Source organism: Hippocampus zosterae, chromosome 10, assembly GCF_025434085.1.
Source record: "Hippocampus zosterae strain Florida chromosome 10, ASM2543408v3, whole genome shotgun sequence".
In the NCBI taxonomy this organism is placed as follows: domain Eukaryota; kingdom Metazoa; phylum Chordata; class Actinopteri; order Syngnathiformes; family Syngnathidae; genus Hippocampus; species Hippocampus zosterae.
Window position 1 is genome coordinate 14,439,642 of NC_067460.1, and position 25,735 is coordinate 14,465,376.

General features: G+C 41.4%; 2 protein-coding genes, 2 long non-coding RNA genes and 2 other non-coding genes across 6 annotated transcripts in view; 2 read left to right on the forward strand and 4 right to left on the reverse strand.

Annotated features, from left to right (window-relative positions):
- The window catches only part of LOC127609428 (uncharacterized), a 353,255-nt gene that overhangs the window by 316,730 nt on the left and 10,790 nt on the right, over positions 1–25,735 (reverse strand). The gene's annotated exons all lie outside the window — the stretch shown is intronic.
- The window catches only part of LOC127609416 (late histone H2A.2.2-like), a 155,267-nt gene that overhangs the window by 113,494 nt on the left and 16,038 nt on the right, over positions 1–25,735 (reverse strand). The window lies entirely within an intron of this gene.
- On the forward strand, positions 66–9,473 carry rhoub (ras homolog family member Ub). The gene is made up of 3 exons (XM_052079304.1): positions 66–474; positions 4,356–4,414; positions 7,141–9,473. Exons 1-3 carry the CDS (start codon positions 255–257, stop codon positions 7,594–7,596), a joined length of 735 nt encoding a protein of 244 aa, XP_051935264.1. The 5' UTR covers positions 66–254; the 3' UTR covers positions 7,597–9,473.
- LOC127609433 (uncharacterized) lies at positions 10,523–20,761 on the forward strand. The gene is made up of 3 exons (XR_007964565.1): positions 10,523–10,861; positions 19,777–19,884; positions 20,048–20,761. It is a non-coding gene; the product is annotated as an uncharacterized LOC127609433 (long non-coding RNA).
- On the reverse strand, positions 22,558–22,650 carry trnar-ucu (transfer RNA arginine (anticodon UCU)). The gene is made up of 2 exons: positions 22,614–22,650; positions 22,558–22,593 (listed from the first exon to the last, which is right to left on the reverse strand). It is a non-coding gene; the product is annotated as a tRNA-Arg (tRNA).
- Positions 23,399–23,491, reverse strand: trnar-ucu (transfer RNA arginine (anticodon UCU)). Its single transcript has 2 exons — positions 23,455–23,491; positions 23,399–23,434 (listed from the first exon to the last, which is right to left on the reverse strand). It is a non-coding gene; the product is annotated as a tRNA-Arg (tRNA).

Consider the following 25,735-nt stretch of genomic DNA (forward strand, 5'->3'; position numbering starts at 1 on the left):
TGACGCGCGCCACGTGAAGTGGGCGGAGTTATGCAAATACACCGAGTATACAAAGGCCAAGGTTCGCAAGCAGCAGCCCATTGTAATGCGAATTGGGTGAGCGTTCGTCTACCCCGACAATTCGTCGTGACAATGACCGAAGTCCCTTGAAATACGACGTGTTTTTTTTTCATTGAAACGACTCGCTTATCTTTTTCTTAAAAACGTGGAACTCCACGATCCTCATGTGGAAACCCTACGACTGACTTCGTTGAATGTGCCCTCATTCTACCTCCATGGAATATCCTCCGACCATGGCTCCGCCGGTGCCGCCGCACAAAGTCCAATGTGGCCGGTCGGGGCAGCCTCACGAGCGGCTGCTCAAGTGCGTCCTGCTCGGTGACGGAGCGGTAGGCAAGACCAGCCTGGTGGTTAGCTACACTACCAACGGATACCCCACCAAATATGTGCCCACCGCCTTTGACAACTTTTCCGGTAAGTCTATCTATCTATCAATCTGTCTACCTCCCTACCTAGCTAGCTACCTACCTATCGCCCGCCAGCCACCCTCAAAGTTGACTGGGCATTAATGGTGGATGCAGGGTTTCCCTCTGCCGCCCCCAGCCGATTGATTGATTGATATCACTCCTCAAATCGTAAAGCTACAGCTATGCTGATTGAGGGATTGATGTCCCGCAGCGGCAGCTTCATTTTAACTGCAGTTGCAGCATTTCGCCACTCTGGAAGCGCTATATGACTTTCTGCATGTGCAACTACCAAACCTGAAGCAACTACCAAAAAAGAAACTTGTCGAATTCTGTTTTTTTCGCCCCACTCTGTTGTGATGTCTGCGTCATAATTTTCTGAATGACACACAAAGGTAAATATTGCCTGTTTTTTCCACATTCAAGCGTGTTGTGTTTATTCGTTTATATAAGTTTGATAAGTTTTCTTCGTGTCAGTGTTGAAGATATGACAGAAAAAAATCAGCCTTTTAAAAATATATTCATTTAATATTTTTAATGGAAAAAAAATCAAAATATATGTAAGCGACCACGAGTCCAGGTGAAACAGAGCAGAGAATTTAACACAACAGGCAATTAAAATGTAATAATTCATGTGGAAATTTGGTCTGAAACACTGATGATAACGAAGGTCGGAATGCAGGACGAATTGGCGAGGCTACATCAATCAATTTCCAATGAGGAGCTTAGCAATGCGAAGTCAACCTGTATGTGATTTATATTGTAATCCTCTTTCTATATTGTCTTAAAAACATACGCTGTTATTTATGCCAAAAGTACCGTGCCCCAACACAGCAGGCAATTGCTACCTCCCTTGTGAGGCAGTCATCAACCAACAAAAGGCAGGACAAATTAAGAAGACATGAGGTGACTGGCATTCACAAAGCAGCAGTAGAGGAGTAGTATATTAAAGATGCAAGTGCCCCAAAACACACAACTAATACAGTTGCAAAAACTAAAATAATATAGTTTGGATAGATAGTTTAAGAAGCATGTATTCATTCATTCTATTATTTATTTATTTTTGCCGGAGGACGCTGGAGTGTGCTATTGCAGAACAGGTGGACATGGACCACAGAACACTTAAAGGCTGCTTAAAAATAACCTGCGTCTCCAGGCTCCACCACACAAGCTATGAGTCATAGTTATCATTCTCCGATGCAAGTTTTAATAAACGAATGCTTGAACATGATAATAGTCCTATTCTTATTGGAACGCTTCCTGTAAAAGAAAGTGAGTCATTTGAATTTAGAGAACCCAAAAACAATAACTTCTATCTGCCCATTTCTGAAAACGTCTGAGTGAACTGCCACTCTTATGTAGGAGTGGAATTTGTGCTTGGCAATCTCACAGGGCTTTACTCTATGGTCCATGAGCCATATGTTGCCCACCCCTGCTTAAGGGCGGCCACCCCTGTGACATGATGTTGTACCTCTAAATGTTCCACAAGCATTTTTGTAATGAGATTTAAGATGGTAATATATTTCTTGGCAGAGGTTGCATGAATGTGTTTCTACCTGTCTGATACGAATGAGAGCAGCACCCACCCAAGGTTGTTCCATGTCCCATATTATTATTATTTGTAATAATAATAAGGAGAGAGTGGCCCGGTGTTCGCCCGGTGTTCCTATAGTTAGTGCGTCAACCTCACAGTGCAGAGGTACCGGGTTCAATTCCAGCTCCGGCCTCCCTGTGTGGAGTTTGCATGTTCTCCCCGGGCCTGCGTGGGTTTTCTCCGGGTGCTCCGGTTTCCTCCCACATTCCAAAAACTTACATGGCAGGCTGATTGAACACTCAAAATTGTCCCTAGGTGTGAGTGTGAGCGTGGATGGTTGTTCATCTCTGTGTGCCCTGCGATTGGCTGGCAACCAGTTCAGGGTGTCCCTTGCCTACTCCCTGAAGACAGCTGGGATAGGCTCCAGCACCCCCTTCGACCCTTGTGAGGATAAGCGGATCGGAAAATGGATGGATGGATAATAAGAAGGTGTGTTTGTTTTAACTTTTCTGGCATGTGTGTGTTTCATCTCGTTGTTTGACATCTCCTTGATGTAGGTGCCATGTTGCCACTTTTCCCAAACGTGTCCCTGCAAGCTTTTGTTGGCTGAAACATTAGCAACCCAATGAGAGTTGACCCGTGCATGAAAGTGATTTTCAGTCATAATTACATCCAGCCGGCGTGTCCTCCGGCTTGGCTTTTTCAAGTTTGTTTGGATTTGAAAGCTATTATTTCCATAGGAAATAATGGAAATAAAAATAATGCCTTCTCTCTAGAATCTCGAGTCAAATTGTCTTTACTGTTGTCATCAAACCAACAGTACAGGGCAGGCATGTTTTAAAGTAACATTTGAACATTGTTACCTATCATTTGAGCATAAAAATAAATTTATCCTGATACCACGCAAGTTTTGCAACTCTTTTTTTCAGCCCAGAATTAACTTGTGTCCTCTGCCACAAAAACAAAGGAAAATGAGGGTGCCGGCGATTAATCAAGTGACTTGACTAATTAAGGCCATTGTTTTTTCCCACCAGTCATACATACTGAAAGAAAAAAATTGTAATGATAGGTGTGAGCCAAGTGGAAAGGATTAGTAAAAGACAGAATGTCCTCAGTTTGGGTTCATTGTGTACTTACAAGGAAAAAAAAGATAAATGTAGCACACCAGTCCAACAATTGCAAACACATCAGTGTAGCCTACCATCTCAAGTTAGATAATAGTGTTTTTTAATAGTGCAAAATTAACTGTATGCGATTATTAAGTTAGTGATTGGGCTAGGTGGTCGATGACTGCAGCTGTACATTTCGGCCTCTGCACTAATTGAGGTTTCAAACCCAACATGGCATGCCACAAAACCTCATTAAAAAACACTCATGTGTGGGAAGAGAAATCACAAAGACCCACTGAGGGGCTCACTGTCAGGTTTTGGATTGCACAAGTGGACCCGTTGTTGTCGTGCCCAGCCTTGACCTTTGGGCGCTCTCCTCCACATCTGTCACAGAGGCTCACAGGCACAGATTGTCTTGGCATTGAATGATTGTGCACTTGGTGTGTGTGCTGGAAGCAAAGAAGGGGGATTCGGGGGGGGGGGGGGGGGGGTCATCGCTCGAGGATGATGTCATTTCTTTCAGCCCCCCCCCCCCCCCTTCAAATGAGAGAGAGAGAGAGAGAGATTATACAACGTTGCAGGTGACTCGGGGAGTTTTGTGTTTAAGTGCCCAATGGGGATAATAAGGGCGGAGTTTGTAGCAGATTAGCTCAGAAGTATCATATGTCCGATGGTAACACAATGAAATAAATGATTACAACTGAAATACAGAACTACGACAGACTATAGGGTTGGTGGGGGGTCTGCTTGAATGTCATTATCTTTGTCTTATGTTATAATGTGTTAATATATTTTTTAAAAAACAACAAATAAACAAAAAAAGCTAAAAATTAATTTGTCTGGCCCTAATATATACCCACCTAGTGTTCAATATAATGTTTTGGTTTTGTACTTTTTGGATGATGAAGTTGGCGGATTTCAGCCAAGCCTTTGATCAGGTGACCACACGCGTCTGCGCGCTCATACACACACACACGCACACACATAAACCCCTATTGGGCATGTTGTAAATGTTTCCATATGCCCGTTGCTTTGTATTGTAAAAACGAATGACCCCCGTCATTGAAACGCGGATGACTCACACACTTTTCAAAAATGAGGCCCAGTGGACGAGTCACGTTGAACAAACAAAATCTGCTCGCACTCTTGGGATTGTGTCAAAAAAACAGCCGTTGAGGACAAACTGTCCCGATGGCGCATATGTTTGTGTCTCTGAATCCAACTGATCTGTTTTTTGTATTCCCACAGCTGTGGTTCAAGTGGACGGAAGCCCAGTTCGACTGCAGTTGTGCGACACGGCAGGACAGGTGAGTTCAAAACACAAACTTGCATACATCCCATGACCCAACAGGTGCTTTTCGACCTGCTTAAAAGTGCCTCGGTGTAGTGCTTTGACGCTAAATAAAAGTAATCTCTTTTGATAAGAAGCAGGTCTAGTTTAATTTCGGGAAGAAGCTGGGAGGGGTGGCCATTTGCCCAGACTGGTCGAGTTATGACATATGAGGATTCTTGGTGCATGATGGTGTCATGTATCATCTGTGCAGTGCATGATTCATAGCCCATTTCATACACAAAAGAAATCCATGTTAAAAGTCCGATCGCAATTATGGAATCAATTAAGAAATAAACATAAATAGTCATGAAAACTATATAATTTGTGAGCTATCTCATTATGTACCTATCTATAGACATGTGATTAAAAGGTTATATTTTTCCGTTTGTTAGACATATAGGGATTTCTTTTTTTTTATGGTGGACTACATGGGTCACTAAAAGGAAGGGCAGTTTGAGACAAAGTCAAAATTTTAAATTTTGGTTGAGATTTTAGCAAGCATCATGCAATTTGACAGGCTTGATTTGCTTCCGTGGGCCACATAAAATGGCATGGCGGGCCCGATCTGGCCCCTGGGCCTTGAGTTTGACACCTGTGCATTAAAAGGGAAGAATACACGTTCAAACTGTCAATTGTCTGACTTATTTTAAAATTTGGACAACAGTATCCCAACACAATACCATTTTATTTGGCTGCAAGTCGACTGCAACAGTGTTTCAGATCAGGACAACTTTACTGAAAAGTCAACTCAAAACTCAGACTGAGGCATTCTTATTAGCTGTTGCCCACGTCATCATGCACCAGTTCAGGTCCCGCTTTTTAAAGCCATATCCACTCTGTCTCAAAAATTCCAGTCGAATTTGAGAACGGCACTCCCAATTGGCTAATAATTGCCAGCAAAATCCATTTTAATTATGCATTATTGATTACTTGATTCATCGACGAGGTAGTAGGCAGTACACTTGATTCTAAAAAATATTCGTGTGATTTGGTGGACCATATGTAGAAAAAAAAAATAGTGAACAAATGTATAAATGATCACTTTTTGTTTCAAAGTGCATTGTACAAAAGGAATACAAACAAATCACGATGTCCATCCGCCTTGTGATGTGTTGTTCTACTTGCGTATATGAAATACAGTACATGAATTGTCGCCCTACAGCATTAAATGATTTCTGCTCGGATGGCGCCGCACTCACTCTTTTGCCCGTTGACTCCATGAATGAATTTAGGGCTGTCACGATTGAATAATCCATTGTCAATTTTATTTGACCTTAAAGTGTATTACAAAACCATTCAGAGGATTTGGATGATTTTAAGTGAAGCCAGGGCTCTGAATGATTCCTCGATGATTTGTTTGTTAGTTGTCAATTAATGGGATAATTAGTTGGTTTGGAATTAATCAATAAGTTTAGACACCTCTAAATGAATTCCACATGTCTTCAAACTCGCGGGGCTGAAAAGTCGGCATAATAGCTGCCGTTGTGAAACGGCGCGTTGTTACGTCATGTGGAGCCAATGAAGCCTTGCTGTTTCATAAGCACACTCTGATGAACTCTGGGAGCAGCACATTTGATATGCATAAAGCCTGCCGGCCATTACCGGCTCTTCTATTGAGCCTCTCCGAATACCGAGCTCACAACTTGTCGTGAGCTGCAATGACGACTCACACACACGTCGGCGTGTAAGGGCAAATATGAGCAGATTAAAACCGACGCTTATGTAATCCCGCGTGCCAGAAATGGTTGTGGGTGTCTGTGCGCTCTGCTGATGGACTGACTGACACCATGCGAGCGACACGCTAAGGCGCGGCAGAGATACGGGATGGATAGATTTAGGAAATCTGGAAACGAAGCGCCATCATCTGGAAACGAGACGGAGGAGGAGGATTGGTTTGTGTTAAATTTCTGACAACTTGAATGTGTTTAAGGGGGTGTGAGGCGCTCGTCGAGTCAGAAAATCTTAAAGAATTCGTCAAGGAAGTTTAGATTTTTGCTGCCTTTTTGAATTGTTTTTAACATGTCACTGCGTCTGCCTTTTCACACTGCACTGCAAGGACGGCGGCGTTCCAGGGCAAGCTATTTGTAAGCGTTGGCATAGCAGGAACCAGGAAGTAGCAGGGAGGCTTTTCCCACCCGTTTTTTGCTATTCGCGCTCTTGAAGTCACTCTACCACCCCAACTTTTATTGGATACGGCTTCTGACATCAATGCGTGTACGTGCTAGGTGCATGGTGTTGATGCTTTGTGATTATTCTACAGCACAGGTGTCAAAGTCAAGGCCCGGGGGCCATATCTGGCCCGCCATATCATTTTATGTGGCCCGTGAAAGTAAATCAACTTGCATGATGCTTGCTAAAGTCTGAACCGAAATTTCAAATAGTCATATGTAATCCACAGTAGCAGTCATTATTCTTGCCTTCTTATTTTAAAACTAGTTATTCATTGTGTATGTCCACTGTGTATGTGGAGGGGATTGAACATTTATATGATTTTACAAAATTCATTCCGGCCCTCCAAGGGAAACCATAATTACAATGTGGCATGTGACAAACATGAGTTTGACGCCCCTGTTCTACAGTCTGTGTTGTTACAAACCACTCCAAATGTAATAAACATCATCGCGAGTGCTTTTGACTGAACCTTGCCACTCTGTCATCATCCGACTTCTTAAGATCCTAACACGTTTGCGTCTCCGCCAGGACGAGTTCGACAAGCTGCGTCACTTCTGCTACAGTCGCACCGACGCCTTGCTGCTGTGCTTCAGTGTGGTCAGCCCGGCGTCCTTCCAGAACGTCTGGGAGAAATGGGTCCCGGAGATCGGCCGGCGCTGCCCCCTCACGCCAGTCATCCTGGTGGGCACCCAGTGTGACCTGCGGCAGGACGTCAAGGTGCTCATCGAGCTGGCCCGGCGGAAGGAGAGGCCCGTGGTGGAGGAGGACGCCCGCGCGCTGGCCGACAAGATCGGCGCCGTTACCTACGTGGAGTGTTCGGCGCTCACGCAAAAGAACCTGAAGGAGGTGTTTGACGTCGCCATCGCCGTGGGGCTGCGCAATTGCGAGCGGAGGCTGCGGCGGGAGAGGAAGGTGCGCAGCACGGCCGATAAGATGAAGATGCTCTCCAAGTCGTGGTGGAAGAAGTACGTGTGCGTCCAGTAGAACACGGAACACTTGGAGTCACTCGGTGGAGCGCAACCCGGTGACTTGGGGCTTAAAGGACAACTGCGTGACTTGAGAGCAGCGCCCAACTCAACCGCCCGCTCGACGCAGCTTTCAGCGCACATTGACTGCATATGCAAATGTGAACTTGAGTCAGATGGTCAGCATATGAACTGAGGACAATGACTGAATATGCAAACTATGTCATGTCATCTCTATGGGCTGCACACGTTAATTCAACTTTGTTTCATTTTGCGTTGACGAGATGAAGATGGATTTTGTTAGCCTACCAGCATAATTGCCTAAGTCGGCAACTAAGAAAAGTCCAGTGGCCTTGAGTCAGTCTTTCTTGAGTACCTCGACGAAGAGGGAGAATAATTTTTTGCGGTTTTATTTTCTTTTTTTTTTAATTGGTATTGTGACCCTAAGTTCAAAGTGACTTTGGCAATTGTGCTTTTAGACTAATGATTTGTTCAACCACCCTAAATGCTTTACTACTTTCACAGTTCTTCACTCATGAATATCCAAATGAGCTTCTTGGTCGTGTACTGTACATGAAAGCCAGTACTGCCTGCACCTTTATCCTCAGTCGTCCCCACCAACTGATGTCTTTTTCAGATCACATGTTTGAAACTGTTTTCAGTACAGTACAGTACAACGGACCCCCACTGTTCACAAGAGATTGGGACCGAGCCCCACCGTGACTAACATAAATCCGCGAACAATTGACACTCCCTTTAAGTGCCCCCCCCCAAAAAAAAATCATGAAAAACTTTCTCCCAAAAGTTGTGAGATTTTGCTTTTGTGCTATTTGATCTCACATGTAAAACTACATCCAAACTTTGTGGGGCTTTTTTTAAATTTTGCACATTTTTTTTACCCCCAAATGGGCCTTTCACAGATTTTTTTTTCCCAAAAATTGTTTAATTGCATGGGAATCGAACTCTTTAATCACATTGTTTTAATTTGTGTTCGTTTCAAATGGGTAAAAAAAAAATAACAGTGTGGAAAAAAGGTTTTATCGTTTTAAAAAGCATCCTACATTTTAACCAAAACAGTGACAATGTTGTATTTTCACTTGTTGGGCTAACAAATATAAAAATCTAATTACAGGTAAATGGGGCCAGATAGAGCTGATTGATTTGTTTTTTCTTCACGGCTCATTTGACTAATTGTACTACTGTCATTTTTCTGCTAACAGTTTTCACACATATGAAAATGTTTGTCTTTTTTTTTTTTTGGTCGGGTGCAAACTCACCCTTTAATGTGTTCATCTAAACTGATGATCAATTGCTGAGACTGTATACTGTTGGCGAAAGCCTGCCTTATACTTTTAATGGCTAACTAAAGTTGGGTGGCACCACTGTCAATTACCTCACCACACGCAGTTCCAACTGTGACTTATGTAAATGACAGCGTGTCGTGCAGATTTTGAACCAAATGGTGTTAAGACTCAAGTGTCAGTTATACAATGACTGCTTACTTCCAGCTCGAGAGGGTGCCGCAAACGGTCATGTGTGAAGTGCCAACGGCCCAGTAAAGATCCTCAGCTGTCTTCTAGGACATTTTCACTCCTCTATTGACCACCAAAGAGACTCATTCTAGAATTTTACTGTTTGCTTCTTATTTTTCAGAAGCCTGCCTGTCATTCATTCATTTACGCTCTGTCTGTTTCTTCGTATCTGCTCCCTCTGGGCCTCCAACCAATCATGAACAAAGCAGATGCATGAATGTGCCATATTCTTTTATGTATGTTACATAGTCTATAAATATGTCCTTTGATTTTGATGTTTGTAATGTCACCATAATGTCAAGCGGTACAGAACAGAGCGATTTTGCTGTTTGAATTGAATAAAATAAAATGTGAAACATTTGAATCCATCACTGTTGACACTTCATTCTAAATTATTATTCATCTATATGGCATGAATAATAGTTTCCAACTAACTCTAGGTTTCAATGCTTCAGTATGAACACAAGATTTAAAACAAATGCACATACAGTAAGATTATGGTTTGGTATTTCTACAGATCTAAGTTTAAATTGACGATCACAATCCTTATAATGGTTCAACAAAACATTGGACCAAAAACCCCAACGAGGATGAAGACAATTGAAGGTTACACAACTGCAATCAAATGAATTCCATGGAAGTGTGCCATTAAGCGATCAGGAAGCAGACCACAACTACTTGCAACTTGAACTGTGGCCCTCCAGTTTCAAACCCAGAATCTGTTTTTGCCATCCCAAAGTAAAGTTCTGGTTTTGGCTCTTCACAAAAAAAACATTGTCAGAATCATTGTAATAGTTACATTAAACAGCAAACCCAAGAGCCAAATAATGTCTTGTTGTATCTGTTGAACCGAATGAATTCCAGGGAAGAACGCCTGACTCAAATTGTGTTACCGACAACCGGTTGTAATTGAAATACTCACACTCTGGTTTCAAAGCCTGGGTCAGTTTCTGCCACTCCAAAAGAAAGTCGAATTTGCACAAATGGCCCGGTTTTTTTTTCCACCTTGCTTTTAACTTTTGATCACTTCAGCGCATATTCACCATTCACTTTTGTTCAGTGTTGGTGTGATAGTGGTTAGTATAGCTGCCTTCCAAGCAGTTGACCTGGGTTCAATTCCTGGCCAACGCATTAGTTATGTGTCTGTTGCACTCCTACCTATCTATCATGCTAATGCACTTTCAAAATTATTAATGTTGCACACAACATTTCTTGGATTAAATTACAGAGGGAGAATGTTGTTGAATAACTCTAGCAGTACTGCTATACTGTGGTATATCAGTGGTCCCCAACACCCGGACAGGCGACCGGTACCGTTCCATGGGTCATTTGGTACCGGGCCCACAGAAAGAATAAATAACTTTATTTATAACATTACCTCCGTTTTATTCATTTTGGAAACTGATATGTTTTATTTTGAAAAATTACCGGATTCTCTGTTACACCCTTCTACAGTGTTTCACTACTTACGCAGGTCAAGGCGCGCATATCGGCCAGGTGCTATGTTACCGCTAAAATGAAACCCAGTAGCTAGCAAAATGAGTATAAAAAAAACAACAAACGTCTTTATTAAGTTTCTTTGGGAAGGGGAAAAGACTCAGTCAGGAGACAGAAGAGGAGCCTACGACTTCCAAGAAAAAGAAGGCTACATTTAATAGACAGTACAGCATCAGGAATCATACTTAAAATACGATTTTATCGCAACGGGCGATCCCCACGCACCAAAAACACTCAGCATAATATGCGGCGATGGTGAGTCGTATTTTTCATGCAATGTGTATTTGTACATATTATTATATCTAATTTTGTATTTATCTGTATATATTATTTAGAAGGCGCGTTAAAACGTTATCAAAGCGACCAGAGAGTGTCGCGTCCAGATAGGAAGTCCCTCGTGTCATGATTCGTGTTTATTATGTTTAGAAAATACCACAGTTTTCATGCAGGTTATCTCGTATTATGTTGTTATGTTTTATTCGGCCTTAAAGGCCGGTCCCTGAAAATATTTTCTGACATTTAACCGGTCATTGGAGCAAAAAAGGTTGCGGACCGCTGATACATGACTATCGATCGTTTCCAACTATTATGACTCCACTTTCAACTCAACTGTATTTATAGAGAGCTTTAATACAGCTGTATACAAAGTGCTGTGCATGGAACGAATATTATATACACAACAACAAAACAATACATTAATAATGAAGACAGTAGAAAGCACAAAACAGTAAAACTAAGACCAAGTCTGAGTCATGCTGAGTCAAATGCCAAAACCATACCTTCCTGAAAAGATTTCATGCAAAAAAAAAAAGATTAAACCATTTGGGAGTTTAATCAGAAAATTTAATGACTACTTCTTGGGTTTTGAAACTTGAAGGGACTGCGGCGCTTTTACAGAGGGTAACTCAGGTTTGGTCATTGAAAAGGTACAAACTACCACACATTGGAATCCATTAATTAAGTGCAGATTAGTACTTAGGGGGTCAAAAATGGACTTTTGACTGTGAAATGAATGAGCCATACCCACAGGGTGAAAGCAGTGAAACAGTTAAGGCAGCATTCAAAGATTTGGCCGCAGAGGTTCTGCTGGCACCAAGACTTCTAGTTATGCACGATCAGATGATTAATGGCTTACAAAAGACATTTTGTTTTGCTATTCATAGCTGTGGCCAACATTTATAACAATAGACCCAGAGAAAATAGTGTCTTGTCCTTGTTGACATAATGATAGGGGATGTAGCTGAAAGACAGTGTCTGCTGTCTAACAGATGACACAACGATTATGTTGTCCAGCCTCAGTGTGTGTGTGTGTGTGTGTGGTGGGGTGGGTTGCTATTGGGGGTGGGGGTGTTAAGTGGCCTAATCCGTACAGTCAGCTCGGCTCCATTTTCCAACAATATTTCAGGAACAAAACATTGTTGTCCCTCATTGTCTTCATCTTCCTTCAAACTGCTCAAACTTGTCAAATTCGCTTGGGTATACGGTGTGCAAATCGACTCCCAGCAAAACATTTCAAACTTAATACACAAACCCTCCAAAAATGGTGAGCATATTCCCTATAAAACATTTGGTTGCCATTTTATGACAAGATAATGGGCTAAACCGGTGTTTGAGGTTCATGCTTTGGCAGTCATTGGTTAGTATAATTTGTCGTCAACATTTAGTAAAACTGCTTTGGTAACTCAATGTATTGTTGTTGTTATTTTTTTAATGACTCTCAATTGTAGCCCAAATGCACAACCTCTCCAATTTTATTGGAACAGTAAGGTTAAGTCCTTTATTTTTGCTGAAGCACAAAAGCGAGATAATGGAGAAAAAGGAGATAATGATCCTACACACTGCCAACCCCCCCCCCCCCCCCCAAAAAAAAAGAGTTAATCAGCGGAAAGAAGTGGATTTTTTTAACTGGCCAAGTCCTTCTACAGACTTCAACCCTGTATGACATGCATTTTATCTGATAAAGAAGAAACTGAACCAAGTAACTCCCCAAAGCAACGAAATATTAAATACCCTATAGACTGAATTCAAATTCATTTGTTTTCAAATACCTTACACATTTGAAGATTCATTCATTCATTCATTCATTCATCTTCCGTACCGCTTGATCCTCACTAGGGTCGCGGGGGGTGCTGGAGCCTATCCCAGCTGTCTCCGGGCAGTAGGCGGGGGACACCCTGAATCGGTTGCCAGCCAATCACAGGGCACAGAGAGACGAACAACCATCCGCGCTCACACTCACACCTAGGGACAATTCAGAGTGTTCAATCAGCCTGCCATGCATATTTTTGGAATGTGGGAGGAAACCGGAGCACCCGGAGAAAACCCACGCAGGCCCGGGGAGAACATGCAAACTCCACACAGGGAGGCCCGAGCTGGAATCGAACCCGGTACCTCTGCACTGTGAAGCCGACGTGCTAACCACTGGACTACCGGGCCGCCCCACATTTGAAGATAATTCATGAAAACACACAAAGATTCGAGAAACCTTTTTTATACTGAAAACTTGAAGCGGCCATATTTTATTTTTATTTTTGGCAGCTCAAACATGTAGGTACAGTATGTGTAGGCATAAGAAAGTTCAGGGTTTAGAAGGATTCAATGGACACAATTCCAGCATTCGAGAGACCAGGGAAGCGCTTGATTTTCCACCATTTTAAAACTACAAATTATATAGGCCTACTTGCCGGATGGTGAACGATGGTGAAGTCTTTTCTGTGGTATATCAAATTTAGAGGACATTTATTTTCAGTTTACAGCGATTGACCTCATAATTGTCAAAGGTAGCTAGCTATTACTTGTGGATTGTAGAATGTTTTTTTCCTTAATAAAACAGCAGAAGTCCGCCATAACCTCTTTTCACTGTAATTCTCCAAAAGGTTGTTGAATTCCTTTGCCCCCCTCCCCCTCCATGCTCATGTCTTTACGTAACTTCGGAGAACTGTTTCAAGGATGACGGTTCCTTGATGTAGCGATGGAGCGGCCTCGTAATCAGTTTGGACGATTAAGAGTCGCTGAGCGATTCCTGCAACTCCCCCTCGGATAATTGCCAGCATGATGATTGCGGCGCTGCTTGCTGGTTGGGATTTAGGGACATTAACGATGCTAGTCAGCTCCATTGGGTGGGAAGGGATTCGACACTTTGCTCCACTTTGTGCATTGTCTTTGAGATTAACTGTTACTCAAGCCCTTGTAATGCGATGCAATATGTCTGGGCCATGATTAAGAGACACCTACACCGAGGCTTATGCTGTGAATTTCTTATTCTTGAAGTAAACCAAATTAAAAATAAATAAATAAAAGCAATTTTGTAACACTCTCAAGACAAAGTATAGAGGAAGTAGAGGAAGCTCCTATAATGTGTTCTCAGGATTTAAATAGACTAAGGAAAGAGGAGAAGGACAACACGAGGAGAAAGGCGATTGCTAGCCGAGCAATTGAGAAAAGACCATAGCATTTACTGTAATCCGGAGGCAAAAGCAACAATAGAATGTGGACAGAGGATCACGTAGAGCTGATCATAGAAGTGAGAGAGCAGTGTTAGATAGGCAGAAGAGTTTTTGAGCGGAGCAACAATGTGATTTGACCAGAGCAACTAAGTTGGTGCTCAAAGATGCATGAGATGGTGAGAAAAAAATGTAGCGCGTGAACAATTGACACTACTACCTGATTAAAATATCTTTCAACCATTAATCTAATAAACCGAGTACAATGATTAGCCCTTGGTCTCGCTAACTAGCTAGTTCCTCAATCTATGGAAAGTCTCTTTTCCAAAAATACTTGGTAGTTATTATTGGTAAAACTTGTACATATAACGTTTACTGTCTTCCGATCTGGGGTGGGGAGGGGGGGGGGGGCAAACGTGGTCAAGATACATTATGGTGCAGCTAGCAAGGTTATGTTGGAATAAGTTTATGCAAACACCCCCACAGTGCAGTCTCATTATGGGGAGGGGCAATCAAGTCAGCTGGGCCTCTTTGAGCTTTTTTTTTAATTACCCTTAGACAACATCACATCTGTCCAAATCTTTTCTATGGAACAAGGACATACGAAAGGATCGAAACAAGTGAGGAGAAAGGTAGGTACGAAATTAAGGAGGCTGTGAAGGAAGGAGGACGTTTCAAAGGTAAGGATGGATTTTAACGATGTATGGTGATGTGGAAGGAAGGGACGAAAGGAAAGAAACATGGATGTTATGAAAGGTAGGAAGTTGTATCCGTGACAAGATACAAGTTAACTGTCTGTACCGCCCGTGTGACTTCTGTATCCGTTCAAAGCTATTGAGCAATGTTGCCTTATTTTCCCATTCACGCATTTTCTGATTCATTAATCATCATATCATAATTATTAATTAGAAAAGTCACGTGAAACTTTACATGTCATTTAATAGCGAGGTAAAAGTTAAGCTAATTGTTTGCCAAAGTGACTGTTCGGTGCTAATTAGCAACATCGTTAGCTGAACTTCATTAGATTTTAATATTTTGTGATTGCTTTAAATTAATAACAATCACATTATGACCACATGTCTAACTTTAGATGGAGGAAACATTACTGCTATTACGATTTCATTCGAATTGTTGACACTGTATGACTTCAAGCAGAACAATGCGTTCAGAGCGTCTGAACCATCGCTGTTGCGTGATCAAGATTGTTTTATTTCATCCATTGTTCGCTTAAAATAGAACGTGACCTGATGTGCGTTGTAAATGTTTATTGTGGAAGAAAAGGTTATTTGACAATGAACGGCAGTAATTTCTATTTATAAATGTGTTGCCTGATACGAAGAGGTTTATTATCGAGGAAACCGATAAGAAAATATTTCCATAGTTATGCCGTTGACTGTTATCAGCGGTGACTTGAAGGAGTTTCCAAAACACCTTTACAGCTTTTATTGCACCATTCAAGTCACATGTTTTCACTTGTACCTCATCCTAGCAGAGTGGAGGCCTGTGTCATTTCCATTCTTGAAGCTCATTTCGAAGATCTTATCTCCAGCTATGACGTATTGTCGGAACGCTTGTCCATTGAGGTCGGTGTTAATGCATAACTTGCCTTATGTCACAATCGGGCCTTGTCGTTTTGAAGGTCCTGGTGGACATTAACCACATGCGCTGCACTTTTTGATAAGGAAAGTTTGCAAAGCTCACATTGTCCCTGACTGTACGTTAATTGGTTTCGGTCTTATGAGCCAAACTCTGTGCAGGAACATGGGGAAAAAAAAGATTAATGGGAAAATATTGGATGCCAATTTTTTATTTCAAACTAATTTTCTTCAAAATGTAAAGTGTGGCTCTGTTTGACATCACAATATTTAGTAAATGACTGATAATATGGCTTTGATTTGGGGGTTAGGGAATTGAATCACACGCCTTGACTGGAGTCAGACTCGAGTTTCCAATACTGCGAGTTGACTGGCCAAAACTTATGAAAGACTCAACTTGGCTTTGACAAAACATTTTAAAAGAATTGTTTCCAATGAAAAAAAAAAGGCTATATACTAGCGAGCTCAAAGTATTTATAAGAGAACAAATTCCTGTATCTTTGCGAAAATAAAAATGCATATTCTTGGGTTTTTTGTGAGGGTGTGCGGAGAGGGGGTTGCATATTTTCATCCCTGTGAGAATTTATCTTTTTCAAGATAAAAGATTGTGTATTTATTTGAGGAAACATTACATACTTTCAAGACCTCAAATTTTATGACCAATAAAGTTTGAAGAAGAAAAAGTAATTAAGTAAGATAAAAAGACCGATGTTTTTTTTAAAAGGAAAAAAGTTGTTTTCAAGATAAAAGTCCTATTTCTTTCTATTCAAATTCATATATTTTCAAAAATAAAATTCTCATAAAAAGCGGCCTCAGGGACACTATTGTGATGTGCTGTGTTACATTAACCAATTGCTATTTCTAATAACAATATTATATAAGAATTCCTTTTTTTCCCCAATTTTTTTTGGTCTGCTTTCTTCAGCTAGTTTGAAGTATATCATGTGTCATTTGTCTGCGCTGAAATCCAATCTTTTCAATCTGGGTCATATTTGCCTGATTTCTTCCTCTGCTTTTTCTTTCTTCATTTCTCATTTTTATCAGTTCATTCTTGTCCCCTCGTTCCGTGTGATTGCAGGCAGCCTGCAATGCTTTCATCTCTCATACGGTGTAGATAAGCCTGACAAAGGAGGCTTTCTACACGTGTGTTTGTACTCTGGCACACAAACGCACACACACACACACACACACACACACACACACACACACACACACACACACACACACACTTCAGAGTACTTCACGTTGTTCCATCTTTGGACACGTCAGATAGTGTCAGGGACTCCCCTCGTCAAGAGGCGTTGTCAACAAACATCTGTGTTCATTTAGAGAGTAAATAGATGAAGGTGGAATCAACAGGAGGCTTTGGAGGTTGTCAATAAAGATGAACAACATGTGCACTAATGGGCCAAAGTACTCATTGACTGCAAGGAAAACACCAGCAGGGTTTGCACACACAGAAATGTAAAAATAATATGAGCCTATCACAAGTCTGCCAAAATGTTCCATTGATCCTGGCTCAAATGAAGTTTGATTAGAATAGACTGTGATTTGTTTCAAAGCTGTTTGTAAGCTAGGTCATTCTATCATGAACCTTTTAAAAAGAAAGACGACTGATGACTTGGTTGTGTTTGGGGTTACACTGCCAGGTATACCCCAAAAAGTTTAGGTACTTCAGTTTTATATATACAAATGGGATTTGCCTGTTTCACATCTTTTTAAATCACATTTGCCTGATTCACTGTCATTATTTGGACTTATTTAATATTTGTACTTCATTAGTTCCCACCATTGACTGATTTTTAAAAATTTTTTTATAATAATTTGCTACTACATTGCCTGTTTTCATGCTTGCCCGATTCAACATGTTTATTTGGACTTTGGGTGATCACTCCCCACACCACCCACTGACTGATAGTACAAATATATATTTTTAATGATTTGCTACTAAATTGCCTGTTTTCACATCTTTGACATTTTATCTCACGATGACGCATTCAAGACTCAAGCTGATGAATGTTAATGAGCGGCTGCGGTCTGAAGTGTTCAATTCCATCACGGCTTGTTTGATTCCGACTGTTTGCTCTGACTAAGTGGATCAGCTTGAGTTGTTGGCCACTGACCAGAACACATGTTGAGTGGATTCACGGGAATGGGAAACAGAGGTGGTCATGTCCGTGTGTGTCTGTCAAGAGTTCACCGTCAGACACGCGACATCTGGAGCCGTACCCCATGTTCTGTGTGCCTGCGTTTGTGTGTGTGTGTGTTTGGAGACACTTATGTAAGCCTGACCCGCCCGGTCGGTCTCCTTCCTTTGCGTCACGCCATGCTGTGCGCAAAGTTCTTTATCGCTAATGTGAGATCACACCTGCTCAAGTGCTTCTCAAAACAACAAGTTGGATCTTTTTCATTCAGGGTTTTCCAAACTCTTTTTTTCCAAAGTGGCGCAAACAGAAAAATGGAAGGGTTATTTTTCACCATGAATTTAACACTCTAAAACTGATCGGTGTAGGTTGTGATCTGCCAGGCAATTATAACATATCACAAAAAGGAAGGAAATTTGTATTTGGTTTTTAGATTATTACAGAGAAAATCTTTCATGACCGCAACCCACATATCAAGCCTTGCTGCTCATCCCATAAATGCACATTCCATACAAATATATTACCATTTAAAACAGTCAGAAACAGGCTTTCCAACAGTGTAAGATTTATTGCCTCGTAGTGTTGATAAAATAAAGAAAGAATCTACCAAACAAAATTGTTATAACTTTTTGTGCTATGCTTAAATTGTTTTTACAGTGGCAGTGGATCTTTGCATACTCTCAGTTGCAGTTGGTGGATTTGTTGAAACAAAATTACTACTTAAATTTTTTTTCAATATTTTTTCATATAATTTTTTTTTCCCTGTCTATCCATCTATCTATCTATCGATCGATCGTATATACACATTGTACTATATGACAAGTAAACATGTCACAATTACCACACTGCACTGACTGTTCTACTTAATTCTCTGCAGGATGTTCTGTAACTTGTGTTTCTTCACTCTTGGCAGTCTCCCCTTCTCCCCTTTTGTGTGGCGCACACCCACGCAAAACACCGTTTCTTCTCGCTCTCCCCTACTACTCTTTCTCCCCTGTGTGAATATGTGCATTCGCTTTCTCATTGAGACCCCACCAAAACAATGACTTATTATTCCGGCACAGAGCCAGAAGAATGACATCTCGCTTCTTCTCTTCTTCTCCCAGTATCTATTTCTGCTTGTTTTCTACTATCTCTTTCTCTCTCTCTCTCTCTCTCTCTTTCAAACTTGCAAGATTGACTTCAACGGCCCCAAGCACCTCCTCCCTCCCCAACCCAATTCCAACCGCCACCCTTCTGCGTGGGTACTTTACACACACAGGACAGCAAGCTGGTAAATGGGAGGAGAAAAAAAATGCCATTGGGGGAAAAAAAGCTAGTGACTTTCATGCATCACTCAGGGTGAAATTGCAATCATTACAGCAGGATATCGATATTTATAAATATTTCATGAAAGATGATCTATTGCATTCCCTTATCTGCAGATTCAATAGCACTCAAGCTAAACAAAGTGTGACTGGACAAGTCCTTATATGTCAAACCTAAAAACTAAAACTGCAATAACTTATTAGTAATTGATGCTCACATAAAAAGTTTGATTCTGTCCAATAATAGTATTTCAATGACCTTGACCTCACATTGATGCGATGCTTGATAGTGTGTTACCCAACACTCGCATTGGCACATAGTCAGACACGTACTGTTGTTTTAGCCTCATTTGGAAACGGCATGATTCAAATCTGAGGATATCCAATTCCACACATAGGTTTTTTTCTTTTCACTTTGCCATGACACACACGCCAAATCAAAATGGTGTCACTTGTGATGTAAATCCATCTAATATGGAATTGTCGCTTCAATGTACTGCAAATGCACAATTCCCGATAGTCTCCCGTGAGGTGCTTCTAAACTCCAAATGCCTTTTGCACTCTCCAATCCATCTTGCACAGACAGTTGCACTTCCACACACACTAACGCCCGAGTCCACTGGAGCCACAGATCTTTTATTGCTAACCGAGCTCACACTGGGGTTGTGTTTGTCCACTCAGGCCGAAAAAGCTGAGCCGCCCTCAATGCTTGATTGCAGACTAATCCCACAGAAAGACAGCAACACCGACTACAATCTCCCTTTGAGCAATGGCTGCAGTGCACAGCAGGTAAGAGGCCTAAAGGGGGGGGGGCTCCATCATCCCCCGCAGCCCAACCCTCCGCTATTAACCAGAGGATATAACTGCTTCCATTTTTAGTGTTTAATTGCGGAAGCCATTACCATGATGTGCAGCAACACAGTGGCCCTAACTAGAGCTAAACTATTCACAGTGACCTCATCACCTCAACCCCCTCCTGAGCAAGCTTTGAAACCTGAGAAAGCAGTTCTGACCTTTGGCATTCTGCCTCCCACCTCTCATGGCAAGAAGAAGCCCACCCCGTCCTTGTTTCTTCCCCCGTTTCGGACAGGATGTGACCTACGAGGAGTGCTCTGTAGGAGGGCCTTGACCCCAGACACTGTCCAGACTACGTGTCTGGACCCACCGAGGCCTGCCGGGCTGACATCAAGACCTGATAACGAGATGTATGAGGACTCAGTTCAAAACAGTCAGATATTCTCGATCAAAAACAGCGGTGGGGGTTTCACACAGTGATGGGAGTCATTTCTTTGGATGTGCACACCTTTTGCTACCTTGAAAATGCTTCCCAATGGCATTTTTGAATCTTCGGCAACTCAGTGCACTCACTCGGCACGTATTGTACTACTCCTCTCTCTGTGATTTGGGTTTCCACTTTCCAGACATTAGCTTTCCTACCGATGTCCATTTTTTTCTGACCAATAAAATATATCCTGCTAGTATTTTGGAATCATCGGCAATTCCAGGCATTGAGTTGACATGTTTTACTCCACCTCTCTGTGACTTGGGTGTCTGTTTAAGTCCCGCCTTCCTGTTCATTTTGATTTAGAGCAATATTCATCTGGAAGATGTGCCGGTTTCTGTATTCATGTCTGCACTTAATTAAAAATGAGTTATGCCAGTCTTGTTCTAAGTGTCTCGGTTATATGTCTCTGTCGTTTGCCCGCCTTATCATGCAATATTAGGTCATGCTATGATGCAGAGAAGTTCTACACCGCTGTAAACCACAACCACAATAATGAACATTGCTTTTCACTTGTTCTTATCCCACAGTCTTTGTTTTGACATTCTGAATGTGTGCAGTCACTCCCAGAGAAGTTTACAAGCAACTGTCTTTCATTTGCTGTTACCAGTATTCTCTAGTGGGGTTCCCAAAATGTCTTTGGTGCTTTTGATGAGCTTTCACTGTTAACGCTTCTGTCTTTTGCAGGTTTTCAGCATATCCACCAAGAGACAGTCAGCAAAGCTGTGTTGTAAAGAATCTTGAGGACATCCGCCAACAGAACGTCCATAAAGCTGCGTTGTGAAGAATGCAAAAAAAGAACGCCAGGTGGGTGGGACACGTTGGGAACGAGGTCATGACGTCTGCTATGAGTCAGATCCAAAGCTGCTTTTCACCTCTGCTAGAATGAGAACAAAGAGCTGTTGCACAAACTTTTAATACCTAATTAAACCACACAATTTGTGTTTTTGTCATCAGCAACAAAACAAAAACAGCATTACGATGTTCGCGGCATAAAATGTCCTCATTAAATACGTGTTAGTGTTCAACAAGCCCAAACAATGGAACGCTTAATTACTTTCTGTTATTCCAGCATTATAGCCGCTCTTGTTGAAATGGAAGTTTTCATCCTTCCATGAGTGTTTATTCACAGACATATGCTGGTCACTGTGTGATTATCTCGTTGCCATAACACCAGAACAAACCAAAACAATAGATTTTCTGTTGTCTCTACTCTGATGGCAGTAGAGCTGACATGCGTCTATTGTCCACACAAATGTACTTAATGTACTTACTGCCAGAAACCTTTGCAACTGCTGGGGCCGAGAGTGTTATGTAACAATTACCTTTGTACTTGCACAATTATAATCACATTCAATGCAGAAGAAGGTACCAAGAAAACCTTTCTACATGAGGAGGTGTGGCGCAATGATTTGGTAGTGAAGTAAAACAACTAACGTGCTCCAAACGTTGTTGGATGGAATCCCACCAGTCATCATATTCATTGCAGAAAGAGTGTTCTGGCTCAATGGTGCACGCTTTGGATGGAGTGTTTGACTCATCGAAACAGTGGGAGACATTCACAGGTTCAATTTTTGGGCCCTACCATTTTCATCGTATGTCGAAGAAGTTGGACAAAATGCAGAAACTCATTTTGATTTAACTCAAGGCACGGCAAAGAGGCAATCTTTTTATTCACTTCAATTTTGTTATTGAATGCTGCTCACTCACTCTAGCAAGAAATGAAGGCACTGGTGGCTATGTCGCGTTGACACTCGCTCAGCGCGCCCAACTTGAATACCTGTACATTGATTTCTCCGCAGCGTTTCCACGTTATTTTCTTTCTCCGTGACAAAAATGCCACATTGTGTGACGTACGGTTGTACCAAAAAACTCTCAGAAAAGCGCTACAATCACATTTCATCTGCAAGAACGTGATTCGACATTTCTTTGACTTTGTATAAGGTATATCTCTTAAGTGCTACTCAAAGATGCTCCTCAAAAATGTGACTACATCATGTTGTCAGAACCATGAAATCAAAGCTCATAAGTAAGATAAGTTGACAATAATTTGACACTAGTGCAAGGAATTGCAATCTTTGTCACGTTACTGAATCCATAGTTCAGCCAATCATTTTCTTTAACCTTTCTTGTTCTTCGTATAATATCTCTTATGTTTTGTCAGACACATGAACATAAGATGACTCTGGTGGGACTCGAACCCACAACCTTTGAATTACTTCAACTGAGCCCATTCTAGAAGTCCAACGCACTATCCGTTGCGCCACAGAGCCGTACGATCAGGGTTGCTCGTCGGATATCATAGAGGTGCATTAGGTCACTGTGAATGGCCTACTAAATTTCAGGTTAGAAATCTCATTGCATAACTATTAGTTACTTTTGAATGAGTTTGTTACCTTGGTGTAGCCTCACACTGTTGGCCCAAGTGGTTAGCATAACTGCAGTTGACCTTGGTTCGATTCCCGGCCAATGCATTGCTTCTTCCTGGGCTCTCTTAACTGCAATTTTATCAGCACCTTCTTACACTGCACTTTGTTTACTTGATGTTCACTGTTGGCACTCCAGTGAAATCTTCATCATATTTGGAACATTTCTCCTTCACTGCCTAGCAGGAACTCAGATGGATACTTTTCCCGCTCGTTAGTCTATTGCTGTTAGCACTCTGAAATCACTCCACGAAAACATTTCCGATTTGATGCATCGCAACTTGGAAGTTGGCGGCCTGGTGATCGAGTGGTAAGCGCGTTGACCTAAGAGTGCAGAGGTCCCGGGTTTGATTCCAGCTCGGGCCTCCCTGTGTGGAGTTTGCATGTTCTCCCAGTACCTGCGTGGGTTTTCTTCAGGTACTCCAGTTTCCTCACACATTTCAAAAACATGCATGGCAGCCTTATTGAACACTCTGCTGCAAGGAGTTACAATGTTTATTACTTTACTGCATCCAATGTTCAGCCAATCAATTGCTTTAACGTTTCTTGTTTTTCATATAATTTTTGTTACATTTCGTCGAACACATAAATAAGACAACTCTGGCGGGACTCGAACCCACAACCTTTGAATTACTTCAACTCAGCTGTCTCTAGAAGTCCAATGCGCTGTCCATTGCGCCACAGAGTCACGTGAGCAAGGGTGTTCATCAGATCTCATAACAGTTGCATTATTATAACGCTCCGCTGACTTGGCAAAAAAAATTCATATTTGTGAGAAATCTTACGGTATAACTAGTAGTTCCTTTTAAACGACTTTGTTACCTTGGCGTGGCCTCACACTGTGGGCCCAAGTGGTTAGCATAAGTGCAAGTCGCAAGTGGTTGACCTAGTTTGGGTTCCCAGGCATTGCAGTGCTTTGATGCATCTTGTGGGCTCTCTAATTGAAAACTGCTCCATAGTCCAATAACCTTTGTTCAACAGATGTCTTTCGTCAATATTATGAATCTGTTGCAACTTGAAAAAGTGCCTTGCAAATCTTGCGGAGCAGAATAAATTTGTAAAATAACAATCCAATGTATGGGTGTATATTTAAAAAATGTATTCAAGCGGAAAATCCACTTGAGAAGTTGGCAACTTGGCAAACAATGCATCCTACTTTTATTTCACCAGGGTTGTGAGATGTCTAATTTAGAAGCAGGATTATGCAAAGTCTGTTGTAAAGTATCTCTACTTGATTTGTGAGTGGATGTTTTTTTTATTTTTTATTTTTTGAAGATTTTGTTGAGTTTTTCTACACAAACTTACCATGGTGTTTTTTCATCTCACACAAAAGTAATACACATTTTTTAACATGGAAACTAATATTAAAACGACACATTTTTAAGAAAACTAAAATGGATAAAAATGAACATAGTCACTCTGAAAACGCTTCAACACTAAGTCCATAAAAAAGAAGAAAAAAAACTCCCAACGTGATAACAACTAACTACAATGAAAACTCCAAAATTCTAATAACCCTGCTGTGGACTTTCAAAAGAAATTATTAGTTGATGACATTGGAACATAGCATTGGTGGTTTAGTGGTTAGCATAGCTGCCTTCCAAGCAGTTGACCTGCGTTTGATTCCCAGCCAATACGGTGTTTTTGTGGGACTGGTGTAACTCATACATTTCAATTTGCTTTGCTGCTGGGAGAAGTGCTCGTATGCTTTCTGATCATACGATCAGATCATTTCTGATCAACAAAACGCTTCAACACTAAGTCCATAAAAAAGAAGAAAAAAAACTCCCAACGTAATAACAACTAACTACAATGAAAACTCCAAAATTCTAATAACCCTGCTGTGGACTTTCAAAAGAAATTATTAGTTGATGACATTGGAACATAGCATTGGTGGCTTAGTGGTTAGCATAGCTGCCTTCCAAGCAGTTGACCTGCGTTTGATTCCCAGCCAATACGGTGTTTTTGTGGGACTGGTGTAACTCATACATTTCAATTTGCTTTGCTGCTGGGAGAAGTGCTCGTATGCTTTCTGATCATACGATCAGATCATTTCTGATCAACAAAACGCTTCAACACTAAGTCCATAAAAAAGAAGAAAAAAAACTCCCAACGTAATAACAACTAACTACAATGAAAACTCCAAAATTCTAATAACCCTGCTGTGGACTTTCAAAAGAAATTATTAGTTGATGACATTGGAACATAGCATTGGTGGTTTAGTGGTTAGCATAGCTGCCTTCCAAGCAGTTGACCTGCGTTTGATTCCCAGCCAATACGGTGTTTTTGTGGGACTGGTGTAACTCATACATTTCAATTTGCTTTGCTGCTGGGAGAAGTGCTCGTATGCTTTCTGATCATTTTACTCTTCCCTCCAAAGCCATGTGACTGTACTTATGTAACCCTCAATTAACAGAAGAAAATGTAATTGTTGTCTTTTGCTTTTGGGTCAAATGTTTTGATGTCAGTTTGAGATTTATGGAGAGACAAATGGAGGGTCTCATTTAGAAGAATGCAATGCAATGAAAGTCTGGTTGCAAATTCCACTTTTTGACAACACTAGTCGGCAGAGGTGCAGGGTTCAATTCTGGTTCCAGTCTTCCTGTGTGGAGTTTGCATGTTCCCCCCGTCCGTGCATGTGTGTGTTTTCTCTGAGTACTCCGGTTTCCTCCCACATTCTAAAAACATCTATGGCAGGTTAATGGAACACTCTAAATTGTCCTGAGGTGCGATTGTCAACGCGAATGGTTGTTCTTCTATGTGTGCTCTGCAATTGGCTGGCAACCAGTTCAGGGTGTGCCTGAAAACAACTGGAAGGGGCTCCAGCACATCCATGAACCTCATGAGGATATGTGGATTAGAAAATGGATGGATGGATGGTTTCCATATCATGTATATCTGACACACTTGTACTAAATTGACATTTTCTGTA